Raw genomic sequence first — 16,620 nt, forward strand, 5'->3', positions numbered from 1 at the left:
ATTAGCAAAGCTATTTGGGCATGGACTTTTCATTGTAGGAAAATTTTAAATTACCAGTTCGAGTTCTTTACTTGTTCTTGATCTCTTCAGATTTTTAAATTTGTTCTTGAGTTAGTTTTGGTAATTTGAGTCTTTATAGGAGTCCTATTTTGTCTAAGTTGTCTAATTTGTTGGCATAAAGGCATCTACATTATTTCTTTGTGAGCCTCTTAATTCCTATAAGGTTGTTAGTGATGTCTCTTCTTTCATTCTTGATTTTAATAATTTGTGTCTTCTATTATTTGTAGTCAATTTAGCAAAAGCCTTACTAATTGTCACGATCTTTCCAAAGAACCAACTTTTGTTTCATTAATTTTATTGTTTCTCTGTTTTCTTTTTATTTCCCCTCTAATCTTTATTATACTGTCCTTCTGCTTGTTTTGTGTTTAGTTTTATCTTTTTCTAGCTTCTTTTGATGGAACCTTAGATTATTAGTTTGAGACCGTCTTTTCTAATACAAACACTTAAAGCTATATATGTCCCTCTAAGTACTGCTTTAGCTATATCCCATATATTTTAATAAGTTGTGTTTTTGTTTTTATATAGTTCAAAGTATTTTCTAATTTCCTTTGTGATTTATTTTTGACCAATAGGTTATTTAAAAGTATGTTGTTAATTTCCTTATATTTGAGGATTTTCTAAATTTTTTTCTATTGTAGATTCTTGTTTAATTCTTCTGTTATCTGGGGATATATTTTCCATGATTCTAGTTCTTTTAAATTGATTTAGATTGTTTTGTGAACTACCATAAGAACCCTCCTTGAGAATGTTGAAAACAATAAGTATCCTATTGTCCTTGGGTAAAGTACTCAAGAAGGATCAGTCACGTCAAGGTGATTGATAGTGTTTTGCAAGTATTCTATGTTCCTGATGATGTTTTAAATCTAGTTATTCTATCAGTTATTGTGGGTGGAATATTGAAGTCTCCAACTATTATTTTTCAGTTTCACATTTCTTTTAATTCTGTCATTTTTGCTTTATGTATTTTGGGGATCTGTTTTTAGGTGTATATACATTTATAATTATTATGTTTTTCTGAGAAATTGACCATTTTATCATTATGAAATGTTTCTCTTTGTTTCTAATAATATTTCTTGATGTAAAGCATATTATGTTTTATATTAATATAGCTTACCATTTGCATGGTATATCTTTTTTATCCTTTTACTTTAACAAATGTGTCTTTAGAGTGTGCCTCTTGTAGCAGCATATAAGTGAATTAGTGGAATCTTTTCTTTTTCCATTCAGTCTGACAACTTCTGCCTGTTCCTTGGAGTTTTTTATTCCATTTGCATTTAGTAAAATTACTGATATAGTTGTATTTATGTTTGCCACTTTTTTTAGTGTATCTCATATCTCTTTAATTACTCCTTTATTGCCTTATTTTGTATTAAATGAAACTTTTTAGTGTATCGTTTTAATTCTTTTGTTTCTTGACTATATTCTTTGAGCTATTTTCCTAGGGATTGCTTTAGGAATTGCAATACACATACTAACTTATCTCTATCTACTTCAGATAATATATACTCACTGAATACCAGTAAACATAGAAACTTTTCTCTAATATAGCTTCATTTCCTTTTCCCTCCTTTGCACTATTGTCAAGTATATTACAACTATGAATGTTGTAAACCCAACAACACAATGCAATAAATATTTTCTACAATATTATGTCTTTTAAAGAATTTAAGAGAAGGCCAGTTGCAGTGGCTCACATGTGTAATTCCAGCACTTTCAGAGGCTGAGGTGGGTGAATCACTTGAACTCAAGAGTTTGAGACCAGCCTGGGCAGCATGGTGAAATCCCATTTCTACAAAAAATACAGAAATTAGCTGGGCATGGTGATGTGTGCCTGTAGTCCCAAGTACTTGGGAGGCTGAGGTGGGAGGATGGCTTGAGCCCAGGAGGTCGAGGTTACAGAGTTATGATCACGCCATTGCACTCCAACCTAGTTGACACAGCAAGACTCTGTCTAAAAAAAATAAAAAAATTAAAAAAAAAGGAATTTAATAGAATATATATGTGTAAAAATTTACATACATATATGCGTATAAGCTTATATACATATACATTTATATACATAGTATGTATAAGCTTATATACATATATGTGCATACACATGAGTGTATGTGTGTATGTACACACACTGTCTTTTGTATTTACCCAATTATTTACTTTCTGGTGTTCTCCATTTTTTTAATGTGGGTTTAAATTACAATTAAATTACCTTTAATCTTTTTATTTTTTTGTCTTTTTGAGTCAGAGTCTCACTCTGTCGCCAGGGCTGGAGTGCAGTGGCATGATCTTGGCTCATTGCAACCTCTGCCTTCCCGGTTCAAGTGATTCTCCTGCTTCAACCTCCTGAGTAGTTGGGATTACAGGAGTGCACCATCACGCCCAGCTAATTTTTGTATTTTTAGTAGAGACGGGGTTGCACAATGTTAGACAGGCTGGTCTCAAACTCCTGACCTCAAGTGATGCACCCACCTTGGCCTCCCAAAGTGCTAGGATTACAGGCATGAGCCACTGCGCCCGGCCAGATACAGAATTCTTGATTGACATGGTTTTTCAGCACTTAAATATGTCATGTCAGTGCCAATTTTCCTGATGAGAAGTCTACCATTCACAGTATTATTGTTCCCCTGTGTGTAAAGAATCATTTTACTCTTGATGCTTTCAAGGTTTTTCTCCGGCTTTGACTTTCAACAGTTTGACTTCAATATTTCCAGGTCTGTGTGCCTCTTTCTGTGTTATTCTACTTGGGTTTTTTGAGTGTCTTGGATCCACAGATTAGTATTTTCATCAAATTTTGGAAGCTTTAGTCTATTATTTCTTCAAATATATTTTCCTGCCCTTTCTCTCTCTCTTCTCTTTCTGGCATTGTCATTACTCACATGTTAGTATGTTTGACATCGTCTCACAGGTTTCTGAGGCTCTTTTAATTTTTCTTTATTCTTTTATCTCTCTGTGCTTTAGACTGGGTTATTTCTATTTTCAACTTTATTGATTATTTCTTCCCTTATCTAACATCTGCTGTTGCGTCCCTCTAAGAAATTTTCATTTGTTATTGTACACTTTAACTCCAGAGTGTCCTTTGATTTTATTATTAATATAATTTATTAATATATATTAATATATTAATATATAAATTAATATAATTTATATTTCTTTGTTGACATTCTCTATTTGTTGAGTCCTTGTTGTAATACATTCCTTTAACTCTGTAAACATGGTTTCCTTCAGTTTTTGAACATATTTATAATTGCTGCTTTGAAGTCTTTGCTAAACCCAACATCAAGGACAACCCAGAGACAGTTTTGGTTTACTCCTATTTTCTCATTGGTGTGAGTTACATTTTCCTGTTTCTTGGCATGTTTCATAACTTTTGTTGTTGTTAAAAATGGGACATGTCAGATAATACGTTGTTACAATTCTGAATTCTGAATTTTCCTCAAAGTGTGTTGTTACTGTATTTTGGTTTTGTTTTTTTGTTTTTGGGTTTTTTTGTTTTTGTTTTTGTTTTGAACTGGAGTCTCACTCTGTTGTCCAGGCTGGAGGGCAGTGGCGTGATCTCAAGTTTTGTTTAATAATTTGGCTGGACATACTTGTAGAATCTCATGTGGCTGTAGGTGTCTCTGCTCAGCTTCGTTTTGTTTTTTAAATTCTTGTTCTCATTTTTAAGCCTGAATTCCTAAGAATCACACTGTGTTTGCATAGATTAATGGCCAATGAGTGGTCAGACATTGTGCCCAGACAGCTCAAGACAGTAAATCTTCCACCCTCTGGCGGTAGATCTGTGTGTGTGTTGGGGAGCACAGTTAAAGTGTGCCGGTAATTTTTTATTTGCTTTTCGAGACGGAGTCTCACTGTGTCCCCCAGGCTGGAGTGCACTGGTGCGATCTCGGCTCACTGCAACCTCCGCCTCCCGGGTTCAAGCGATACTCCTGCCTCAGCCTCCTAAGTAGCTGGGCCTACAGGCATGTGCCACCATGCCCAGCTAATTTTTGTATTTTTAGTAGAAACGGGGTTTCCCCATGTTGGCTAGGATGGTCTTGATCTCTTGACCTCATGATCCACCCACCTCGGCCTCCCAAAGTGTTGGGATTACAGGCGTGAGCCACCGTGCCCAGCCTGTGTGCAGGTAACTTTTAAGTAAGTCTGGTTTTGCCTAATTCCAGGCTCTCTTGCCTGTCCACTGGACGTGTGCACAGGTTTACAGTCAGCCAATGATGTATGGAAAACTTGGGCCTCTCCAATCTTTCCTACACATATTTGTATGTAGAGCTTCTGAAGGCCCCTATGACTATTTTATTTTCCAGATTTTCCTGGTAAATTTCTGGCTGATCTACCAATCTGCTGCTTGTCCCAAGCCTGATTGTAACCTCAGGCTAGCTGAGCTGCTGGTCTTCCCTTGTTTGTTTGCCACCTAGATTGCTACTGTTATTGACAATGCTGCTGGATGTGGGGTTTATCACATTGTGCCCAAATCAAGTCATTCTTCCCTGGCTGCTCCTTTTCATGCCTTTTCTCATCTTGGTTGAACTACTTTATGGACTAAGCTGGGAGTAATGGATGGGAGAAGCGTAGGCAGGAATGACACACAGACTCCCGCTGCTCATACATGAAATTCAGTTGTTTGTTTGTTCTATGAATAGCCACTTCTCAGTGTAGCGTATGCCTTTGATTGATTTTCAGAGCCCTGATTGGTTATTTTTGACAATGTGTTCTATATCATCACTGCTTTGGAAAGAGGAGCTGAGGAACTATTCCTTCCACCATACTGGAAGTCCCACCTCTGCATCAGCCATTTTTAATCATTCCTCATCTGATTCTGATGTGAAACCAGGGTTGAGAATCTTTGCGCTAGGGTTGGTTACAGGAGAATAAATCTTTTTTTTTTCTTTTTCTTTTTCTTGTGACGCTGTCTCCCTCTGTCGCCCAGGCTGGAGGGCAGTGGCGCCATCTCAGTTCACTGCAACCTCCCCGTCCTGGGTTCAAGGAATTCTCTGCCTCAGCCTCCTGAGTAGCTGGGATTCTAGGCATCCGCCACCATGCCCAGCTAAGTTTTGTATGTTTAGTAGAGACGGGGTTTCACTATCTTGGCCAGGCTGGTCTTGAACTCGTGACCTCATGATCCACCCGCCTCGGCCTCCCAAAGTGCTAGGATTATAGGTGTGAGCCACTGCACCTGGTCATAAATCTTTATTTCACTTCATTCAATAAACATTTATTGAGTTGTGTCAGGCACTGGGTACAATGCTAAGGATATGAAGATCACTGAGACCATCCCTCTTCTCAGGTAGTCACAGGCAGTGGGAAAGACAGAGAAACCAATAATGCAGCCTAACCCTGAGCACGTAAGGATGGGTGATACTGGCTTTGGGAGCACAGTCAGTGGAGACAATGCCCACAGTTCATCTTTTCTCTGAAACATGCTGGTAGGCTGTCAGAATGTTTTCAGAAAGTAACATAGCCATTATGCAGGTCTACACTTCCCATAAACGTGAATACATTTATTCATCCTAGTAAACCTGGAACAATTTCCCCAAATTATATGGTGATTATAAACATAACTTTAAGGGGCCAACATTTTATTTTATGTTCAGTTTAATGACTTTTTTTGTGCTTTATTTTAGCTGTAACTGATTATTTTGTAACTTCAATTTAGGTGAACAAATTCAGGAACAACGAATCAACATCAAAGTCATCATGGACAGTATGACATGGTTTTATTGTCTCCAAACTGGGGAGTCCACAAAGGCAAGCCACTGGGGTATAGAACGAAATAGTAACACTTCTTTTTTTTTTTTTTTTGAGACGGAGTCTCGCTCTGTTGCCCAGTCTGGAGTGCAGTGGCGTGATCTCGGCTCACTGCAAATTCTGCCTCCTGGGTTCATGCCATTCTCCTGCCTCAGCCTCCCAAGTAGCTGGGACTATAGGTGCCCGCCACCACGCCCATCTATTTTTTTTTTTTTTTGTATTTTTTAGTGAGACGGAGTTTCACCACGTTAGTTAGGATGGTCTCGATCTCCTGACCTCGTGATCCGCCTGCCTCAGCCTCCCAAAGTGCTGGGATTACAGGTGTGAGCCATTGCACCTGGCTGTAACACTTCTTTTTTTAAAAAAAAAATCAAATGCGATCTTTAGCTTTTTTCTATTGATTGAATGTTTCATAAAATTGGACTATTTATACAGTAGTATATGGATAGAACTTACAAATAAACATATGTAGGTAGTATGCCCCCAATTTTTTAAATTAAGAGTACTTGATCATAAAAGTTGGAGATCCCTGCATTTTGGGAGGCCGAGGGAGGCAGATCACCTGAGATCAGGAGTTTGAGACCAGCCTGGCTAACATGGCAAAACTCCGTCTCTACTAAAAAGTACAAAAATTAGCCGGGCATGGTGGCGTGCACCTGTAACCCCAGCTATTCAGGAGGCTGAGGCAGGAGAATTGTTTAAACTCGGGAGGCAGAGGTTGCAGTGAGCCGAGATCGCGCCATTGCACTCCAGCCTGGGCGACAGAATGAGACTCCATCTCAAAAAAAAAAACGTTGGAGATGACTGGTATAGTGAAAAGAACACTAACCTAAAAATCAAGAAGAGATGAGTGCCAGTCCCAGTTCACCACCAACTCACTGTGTGAGCATGGGTGAGTTACAAACACTCTCCAGGCTTTGCTTTCCACATCTGTCAAATCAAGGGCCTGGTATAAATATCCCCAAGTCCGCTTTCAGCTCTGAAATTCTATAAATGGTTTTATTCTTGCTTTTCCTGTTATGAAGTTGAATAAGCAAGGGGTTATAATATTTTCTCTTCAGTATTTGAATTAGATGCAGGTGTAAGTCTACTTCTGAATTCCTGGAATATTTCCAGAGAGTGCATGTTGTACCTTGGCTACGTCTCTTCCCTGTGGTGCTACCAGTCATGGATGTATGTGATAGTGTCCTACACACCAGGATATGTATTTAAAATCTGTTAACTGTAGACATATTAACAAGGACTAGCATAATTGGTGGGGAGTACAAAAAGATGTATCTAGATATAGATACAGTTACAGGCTCATAGATACCTGTGCACACACACAATTAACCCTTGCCTTTTGCTTAATTTGATTGCTTTCATCAAAATTCAGAAAGCTTCAAGATTTAAGCTAAGCACATTAAAAAACACTACATCTAGTTTTAATAGGTAAAGATGGACACCAATCCATACATATTAAGTTTGGTAACTACTCAGAAGTAAGTTGTTGGCTTATTTTCAAAATTTAAATACATAAAAGCCCAAGGGGTTAGCAAGCCTTTATTTAGCTCTTTGATTTAAGATCAAAGAAATTTAAAATCTACATATTATATGTAACTCCTCTAGAAACATTTTTCAACTTTAAAATGCGATAGAGTAAGATGTTGGACTTCAGAGGTCATGGATCATGACAAAATAGACTATGGATGTTTTTCTTAAGATAATTATGCTTATTATAACAGTCACTTTCTTTAAAGTTTGTATCTCTCTGTTTTAGTTTTTTTTTTTTTTTTTTTTTTTGAGACGGAGTCTCACTCTGTCCCCCAGGCTGGAGTGCAGTGGCGCCATCTCAGCTCACTGCAAGCTCCGCCTCCCGGGTTCACGCCATTCTCCTGCCTCAGCCTCCTGAGTAGCTGGGACTACAGGCACCTGCCACATCGCTCGGCTAGTTTTTTGTATTTTTTTTAGTAGAGATGGGGTTTCACCGGGTTAGCCAGGATGGTCTCGATCTCCTGACCTCGTGATCCGCCCGTCTCGGCCTCCCAAAGTGCTGGGATTACAGGCTTGAGCCACCGCGGCCCGGCCTGATTTAGTTTTGTTTGCTAGCCTCAATAAATAAATGTCTTAGCATTACTAAATCGTCAGTTCGCATTGTATTTTAACATCTAGTTCTTCATATACTCTTTATTAGAAATCAAAGTCTTGAAGAAATATTAGCATAATAAAAGTGGAGATCTTGCATTTTCTAAGCAGTACTATATAACACATAGCATCATAATGCTTTTTAAAAATTCTTCTGTTCCAAATGAAATATGAAGTGGAAGCTGATGAAAGGGCCATGAGTCTTTAGCATAAAGTTCAACTATTAAAAAGTCGGCTCCTACATTGGAATGATGTACAAGAAAAAGAAAAAGCTCCTGTGATTTACTTGTGAGAATGGAGTACTCATATTATAGCACATTCTATGTAATAAATGCATTATTTTAAGAATTTGTCTTAAAGGATAAATGACAGAAAAAGGAGCAATGCAATGAAAAGAATAAAAAATCATAGCTATTTTGATGTAATAAATGTCGAAAAATAATGAACTCATGAGAATCTCCTGTAGCCACTAGAATGAGTAAAGAGAGAAAAGCAAAAGCAGAAAAATAGGAGAGAAATTAGAATCCAGCTGTTCGAAACGGGGGAAAAAGTGAAACTCTTAAGCCCCATAATTATTTTATTTTGGATGGTAATGGAATAAAGAGGTGAGGGAAAATACCACTTTAAACTTAGACCTGTATAAGCACAGCCTGTACTTCGTGACCTGCCGGGGTATAGAATGCAGTCGTTCTGCTGCTGCCCAGGACAGCCAGCCAGGAACAAATGTCACCCTGGCTTCCAGTTGGTAACCAATCCACAAGCTTGAATTCAAAGTTCTAACCTTTAGTTTTAATGCTGATCATAGAAAAAGAGATAGATATTCACCTCTAGGGGAGGGGGTAGATATGGGGAAGGAAGAGTTAGGCCATTTCCATGAGACCTCCCGGGAGGATTCGAGGTGCTGCTGCCTGCCCTGCATGTCAAAGCCCTGTGCTACTTGTTTTCTCGCATCATCATATATCCATTTTGTACCATGTATATGCTTGACCTCTCTTCTGCTTTGGATTAGGTAATCCCTTTTGCTTTTTCAAATGATTTTCGAAGATTAGGAAATGGTCAAGGTTTGGAAGGTTTTCCTATTTCAACTGGGCAGCTTGGCTTTTCCCATGACATAATACCCCTCTTCACCTTGTCTTTAGAGATCCTCTAGACTGGGGGCTTCTAAAAAAAATTAACTTTTTTTTTTTTTTTTAAGAATAGTTTCAAATTTACAAAATGATTAAAAGGATAGTACAGAAGAGTTCCTATACAGACCCCTATTGTTAACATCTTTCCTTACTGTGTAGATTAGGGACTTTTAGTCCCGAGTTCACGGATTGACTTCAGGGAGTCCATGAACTCCTGAAGTTTATGCCAAATTGTGTATGTTTGTATAAGAATGCATTTCATTTCATTCAAGAACTATACAAATTAACACTATTCTTTTCATTTCATCAGTCCCTTTTCTCTGCTATCTCTGCTCTCATGTTTTCCACTTCCCTAGTCATTTTTTTGGTTTATTAGAACACTAACTACCTCCAAGTGCACATTTTCACCAGTGTGCATAGGAAGACAGAACTGACCAAAGGCTTCTTTATCACACCCTTGTGAATCACTGAGTCAATCGGCATCATGTGTTCACATAAAATATATTAACTCTATTATTTAATAAGCCTCACATCCCTTCAAAGGCAGGAGTCACCTATAATACATAAAGGTCTCAGTGTAAACCAAGGGTCCTACATCAGAATGGATCTATCTAGATAGCGTTTTAAATAAGCTCCCAAAAGAATTTGGATGCACCATGTATCAAAACCATTTATATAGTCTGCCTAGATTTCCAACATGACATTAACACAAAAGGGCATTTAGAACTATCATAAAAGCATCACTGTTTTCCCTTGAAACTTTAAGTGGGGGAAAAAGCCATGAAATTACTGGAGCCGTAAAATTATTATCACTATTTTTCTTTTCTGTCTCTATAGAGTCTGTTATTTGAAATCTTTCTAACTCTACTTTGATTCTAAAGCTAAAAGATAATTGTAACATTAGAGATCTAGGATTTGGTAAAATTTCTCCCAAGTTAAAACTTCCTGTATCAGTATTTTGAATGTTGTAAATGCCTTTTTTTTGTTATTATTGTCTGATGTTAGGTGGTTTATTTCAGACTTACAGATTCCAGTCTACTGTTAGATGATTATTCATCCAAGTTGAGCCCCAAACCAAAGAGAGCCAAGCACAGCCTTCTGTCTGGAGAAGAGAAAGAAAATTTGCCCAGTGACTACATGGTACCCATTTTCTCGGGACGGTGAGTGTGCTTGTTCTTCCTGGCTTTAATTATTAAGAAGTATATAGTAAGTGCTATAGGAGTAGCAGATTATAGTCATAATTGCTGTGGACAGATTATAGAAATAGCAGCTAACCTTTTATTAAGCACTTACTATATACTGACTGAGTAAGATTTGAGGAAGCTCAGAACCATGCACTGAGAGAGACGTGATACTTATGTTAAAAGGGATTTCCTTTCCAGAAATTTTGCCATTACATAGGATGGCTACATGACAAACAAGAATGATCAGAACTTAATGCTGCTTATAAAACTAGCTGGAATGGAAAGTGGATCCTGGGATGCTAGTGATTGGACAGGATAGCCAGAGTAAAAAGAAAGCTTCAAAACTATAAAATGTTGGGTGAATTTTTATTACTCTGTGTGTGTGTGTGTGTGTGTGTGTATGTGTGCGTGTGTGTGTGTGTGTATGTATATATCTCTCTCTGAGATAGGGTCTCACTCTGCTACCCAGGCTGGAGTGCAGTGGCACAAACACAGCTCACTGCAGCCTCAACCTCCCAGACTCAGGCAATCCTCCTACTTCAACCTCCCGAGTAGCTGGGACCACAGGCACGAGCCACCACGCCCAGCTAATTAAAAAAAAATTATTTGTAGAAATGGGGTCTCACTATATCACCCAGGTTGGTCTTGAACTCCTGGGCTCAAGTGATCTTCCCTGCTTGGCCTCCCAAAGTGCTTGAATTATAGGCATGAGCCACCACACCTGGCCTGGGTGAACTTAAAAAAAAACCCAAATGACACGTTTAGGTAGCTGAAAAATATCTTGGTTATCAATGTGGTTTTAATTATTATTCACTGGGGGAAAAAATCTCATCATAATTTGAATGCCTTGTTCAATGGGAAATAGATTGCTATTTACTTTGAGGAAAACTTCAAACAAAATAATCACTAAATCACAAGTCTGTGTGATGCCAATTTTCTATCTTTATTACATAACATTATTTTTGAGCATTAATAATATTCAAAGGAATCTTGAAAGGAGACTTGTCCTGGACACCAAGATTAAAGCTCAACAGGAACGTTCTGGCTCATCTCCTGTTTACTTCTCTTTGAACACAGAGTTATTCCCATAGCTCAGGTGACGCTCAAAGTGAGGCCATCCTCTAAGAGCAAATGTCATGGAAAAGTAGATCCTCTTGGAAGTCAGGAAATAATTTGGTTGTGATTGATGGTGACCTACATCTGTTACCCGTGTTTTTCTTTCCATTGCCCTCTGACAGTTCCTTTCTGACTTGTGTCGGAGGCTAATGTCATCATTGCTCTGAACCCAATTAGGAAGGTAAAGGGATAAATAACATTCTATTTTTGGCTTTTTAGCTGATATCTTTGCTCTCTCTGATTTTTTAAAGTGAACTTTCCAGACAAACACGCTTTCGCTGCTAAGTATGCATGTCCAGCCATTTGTCCTCTTCACAGTAGCTTAATGTAACTCGCATTCCTTATACGTGATGGTAGGCTAGAGGGGTAAAGTCTTTTGTCTCCGGTATTTTCCCCACTCTGTTTCAAAAAATCATTTTAAAACCACATCAGCTTAACACTAGCCTACGTGACATGACTCCACCTGGCAGGGCATGAAATGAAGCTTCTTACTCCTAACATCTTCTCCCTGCTCTGTCCACACCAAACTATTTGTCTCTTCTGGGCCAGTCTCAGGAAGTGATCATTTACCAAATAAACTGATAAAAGAAGATGTGAGGCCGGGCGTAGTGGCTCTCGCCTGTAATCCCAGCACTTTGGGAGGCCAAGGTGGGCGGATCACGAGGTCAGGAGATTGAGAACAACCTGGCTAACACGGTGAAACCCCTTCTCTACTGAAAATACAGAAATTACCTGGGTGTGGTGGCGGGCACCTGTAATCCCAGCTACTTGGGAGGCTGAGGCAGGAGAATCGCTTGAACCTGGAAGGTGGAGGTTGCAGTGAGCCGAGAGATCGCGCCACTGCACTCCAGCCTGGGAAACAGAGCGAGACTCCTCTCAAAAAAAAAAAAAAAAAAAAAGATGTGAATAAAAATTGATTTTCTAGGCTTTATTTCTAGTTCTCCATTATATCTTATACGGTGTCATCACCTATACTCTATTACTGTGTCAAAAATAACATTTCACAACAGTTTTGGCAGTATTAACAATCTGAGAAGAGGATGGAAAAAAATGAACATTTGTTGAGTGTCTATTATTATTTGCTGGGACTCATGCAAGGTGTTTTATATAAACCATCTTGCTAAATTCTCCATACAACCCTGCAGAGATATTAATATATCAATGTTTTGGACAAGGAAATCATGGCAGAGTGACTTGCTGAAAGCTGCATGCCTGGGAGGGAAAGAATTGAAAGTCGCACATAGGCCTGGTCAATGCAGTGGACATGCCCTCTGCACTCACACTGTGCTTCTGGAAAACACCATTTCCTCTGCATGGCACCTGAAAATTCCACTTATATTCTAATAAATTGAGTAAACTTTCTGTCGGCAAGTGATTTTGAATTGAGATTGTCACAGATTCGCAGAGTACTGAGAGATTTTAAATTTAGTTTTACTTCGTAGTAGTATACTTTTGTCAACATGTTAGCCTCACAGTTTTACTTTTGTGTCCAGATTATAGAAGGGTTATCACTGATAAATCCTGACTTTTACTTAAAGGAGAATATCCCTACTGCCCTGGGTCTAACATACTTTTTAAGTGTAGTTGAGTTCTCGTGTGAAATAATTGCAGGTTTTTTTTCAAAGTTTGGCTTCTTTGTAAACGGAAAAGGCAAGAAGACTATCACTTCGTTTGGCCCTCTAGAGCTGTGGCAACCTATCCAGTATCAGTAGTAATGAGAACTTAAACATAAAGTTCTCTTACTTGGAGCCTGGGGCAAAACTATCATTGAATATGATCCATCATTACATGAATTGAAACAGATCACAAAGCTCATTTCACATCTCCCTATTGTATGTTGACTTCTATAGAGAATTCCAAGCAAATTCTGCATGGTTTGTTTTGTATTCAGTTAGTAATTCATTCACTTCCTATCTTGTTCAAAAAAGAATGAGAAGTCATTATGTGAGGACACCAAGCTAAAAATCTTTCATCTTCCTCCTCCCCCTCAAATAATAATGGACATATTACTAACATCCATAGTAGGGATTATCTTATTAATATTTACAGAGAGAGAGGAAAAAACTTAAAATTTACTCACTACATTTAGTCAGAAACAACATGGACTCATCTCGTCTGCCAGATGTTTTAGGAATAGTCCATGAGAAACCCCAAACTTGGCAAATGTGGAATCTTATTCCTCAGCAAGCGACATAGATTTAGATGCTAGGAACTTGCTAACACAATGGCAGCATTTGCTTACATCCTGAAGCAATCATTCTTGGAATGTATAATTCTGACGTAAGAGGTCTAAGGAGACTCAATTTCAAGAGAATCCTCGATATAATCAATACACTCTTTCACTAAAACATTTGAGGGGCTTTGCAACAAAAGGCATTGAAATATGTTAAAATAATTCAAATATTTTTAAACAACATGAATAAATCACAGCACAGATTCTATCATAAACTGCCACAGTAGGCATTGAACTTGAGATGTTACCACTCCCTTACTATTGTCATCAATTATGAATAATAACGAGTCACATTTATAAATGTCACCACTTCCATCACAAGTTTGATAATTTCTTAGTATATACTATAGGTGCACACATAGTATATGCACACACAACATATATTATCTTAGAAAGAAACCCAGTAGACATAAGGAACCTCATGTACATTCAGAACTTATTCATACTGCAACAACTCCAGGCAGTGCATTACATCAGCAAAGTGACAGAATCCAGATCAAGCTCCTACTCATGTATCAGGGTCACAGGCAAACAAACTAGATCTCATTTGACAATATGGCTTTTCTGGAAAGGAACCATAATCTTTTATTGTAAACAAAATCATGTTTAAACACACTAAGACAATCCGTGAGACGACCTTGGGCAAGTTATCTAACTTCTCTGAACCTCGTTACCATATATCTAAACCAGAAATAATAATTTATCTTAGCCGGGCATGGTGGCTCACGAGTGTAATCCCAGCACTTTGGGAGGCCAAGGCTGGTGGATCACCTGAGGTCAGGAGTTCGAGACTAGCCTGGCCAACATGGTGAAACCCTGTCTCTACTAAAATTACAAAATATTAGCTGGGCGTGGTAGCAGAAGCCTGTAATCCCAGCTACTTGGGAGGCTGAGGCAGGAGAATTGCTTGAACCCAGGAGGCCGAGGTTGCAGTGAGCTGAGATTGAACCATTGCACTCCAGCCTGGGCCACAAGAGCGAGACTCCATCTTAAAAAAAAAAAAAAAGTTGGGCCGGGCGCGGTGGCTCAAGCCTGTAATCCCAGCACTTTGGGAGGCCGAGACGGGTGGATCACGAGGTCAGGAGATCGAGACCATCCTGGCTAACACGGTGAAACCCCGTCTCTACTAAAAAATACAAAAAACTAGCCGGGCGTGGTGGCGGCGCCTGTGGTCCCAGCTACTCGGGAGGCTGAGGCAGGAGAATGGCGGGAACCTGGGAGGCGGAGCTTGCAGTGAGCTGAGATCTGGCCACTGCACTCCAGCCTGGGCGACAGAGCGAGACTCCGTCTCAAAAAAAAAAAAGAAAAAAAAAAAAAAAAAGGTTTATCTCATAGGGTTTATATGGGGATGAAACAAGATCATGTATGTGAAAAGCACCAGGGCCATCATAGGTGTTATTATTACTGTTATCATTATTATTGTTATTTGTTAAGGTGAGGAACACTTCTGTACATGAAGCGTCAGCTTCTGATTTACCTGCTTTTTCTATATTGGGTTTTCTTTTGGTGCAGGATACAGTGTCTGAGGTGTGGTACTTTGAACTTAGTAAAAATTACTCAATCTTATCACTGCCATCCACAACATCTACATTTTGCCATTATTGTGTTTTAGTCAAAAGCATGTCAGTGGAATTACAGATACGGAAGAAGAAAGAATTAAAGAAGCTGCTGCTTATATAGCCCAGAAGAATCTTCTTGCTAGTGAGGAAGGAATCACAACATCTAAACAGTCCATGGCATCTAAGCAGTCCACAGCATCTAAGCAGTCCATGACATCCAAGCAGTCCACAGCATCCAGGCAGTCCACGGCATCCAAGCAGTCCGTGGTTTCCAAACAGGCCACGTCCACTCTTCAACAGGAAGAAACTTTTGAAAAGAAGTCAAGGAAAGTTGCGATTCGAGAAAAGGCAGAACGCCTGTCCCTGAGGAAAACAGTAAGAAAAGACAGTTTAACGTAACTTACAAAGGTGGAAATGCATGTCATAAGGGGTGTGTGTGTGTGTGTGTGTGTGTGTGTGTGTGTGTGTGTAGATGTAGATGGATTTGTTTCTTTTTTTTTTCTTCGAGATGGAGTCTCACTCTGTCCCCCAGGTTGGAGTGCAGTGGCGCAATCTCAGCTCACTGCAGCCTCCGCCTCCCGGGTTCAAGCGATTCTCCTGCCTTAGCCTCTCAAGTAGCTGGGGTTACAGGCATGTGCCACCACATCCAGCTAATTTTTCTTTTTCTTTTTTTTTTTTTAAGTAGAGATGGGGTTTCGCCATGTTGGCAAGGCTGGTCTCAAACTCCTGACCTCAAGTGATCCACCCACCTCAGCCTCCCCAAATGTTGGGATTACAGAATGAGCCACTGCACCTGACTGATGTGTTTCAAATGAAGAATATGTGATCTTTTGGAGAAACAAAACATAAGAAAACAAGGAGAAAGACATTAAAATATTAATATGTAGGTCAAATAAAGCAAACAATAGTTTTAAACTCCATGGAATTTTAGGTTTGAAGGAAATTAAAGATTTTAAAGAGCCTTAAGAAATCCACCTTAGAGGAGTATTTTACTCCTGTAAGTAAAATACTCCTGTAAGTAAAATACTCCTCTATGTAAAATATGGCCAGATGTGGTGGCTCACATCTGTAATCCCAATTTTGGGAGGCCAAAGCAGGAGAATTACTTGAGGTCAGGAGTTCGAGATCAGCCTAGCCAACATGGTGAAACCCCATCTCTACTAAAAATACAAAAATTAGCCAGGCATGGTGGTGAGTGCCTGTAATCCCAGCTACTCGGGAGGCTGAGGCATGAGAATTGCATGAACCTGGGAGGAAGAGGCTGCAGTGAGCCAGGTTGCACCAGTGTACTCCAGCCCAGGCCAAAAAAACAAAAGAAAAAGAAATCAAAGATGTTGCTTAAGCTTGGAATGTTAAATGTCAAATAACTACCTCTGTTCTTAAAAGGGAGAAGGGAGTGCATTTTCTCTAAACAAAATTAAGCTTCCAAATGGAAAAATAAAACCTTTGGCTTCTACTTGTTATTTTAGCACCAAAAG

At 39.0% G+C, this 16,620-nt stretch overlaps 1 protein-coding gene across 1 annotated transcript in view; it reads left to right on the forward strand.

The window, feature by feature from the left end:
- MYOM1 (myomesin 1) overlaps positions 1–16,620 on the forward strand; it is a 145,835-nt gene that overhangs the window by 16,236 nt on the left and 112,979 nt on the right. Inside the window, 2 exon segments of the mRNA XM_031658726.1 lie at positions 10,070–10,210; positions 15,196–15,517. Coding sequence (XP_031514586.1) covers positions 10,070–10,210; positions 15,196–15,517 — 463 coding nt within the window.

Source organism: Papio anubis, chromosome 19 (genome assembly GCF_008728515.1).
Source record: "Papio anubis isolate 15944 chromosome 19, Panubis1.0, whole genome shotgun sequence".
Classification (NCBI taxonomy): Eukaryota; Metazoa; Chordata; class Mammalia; order Primates; family Cercopithecidae; genus Papio; species Papio anubis.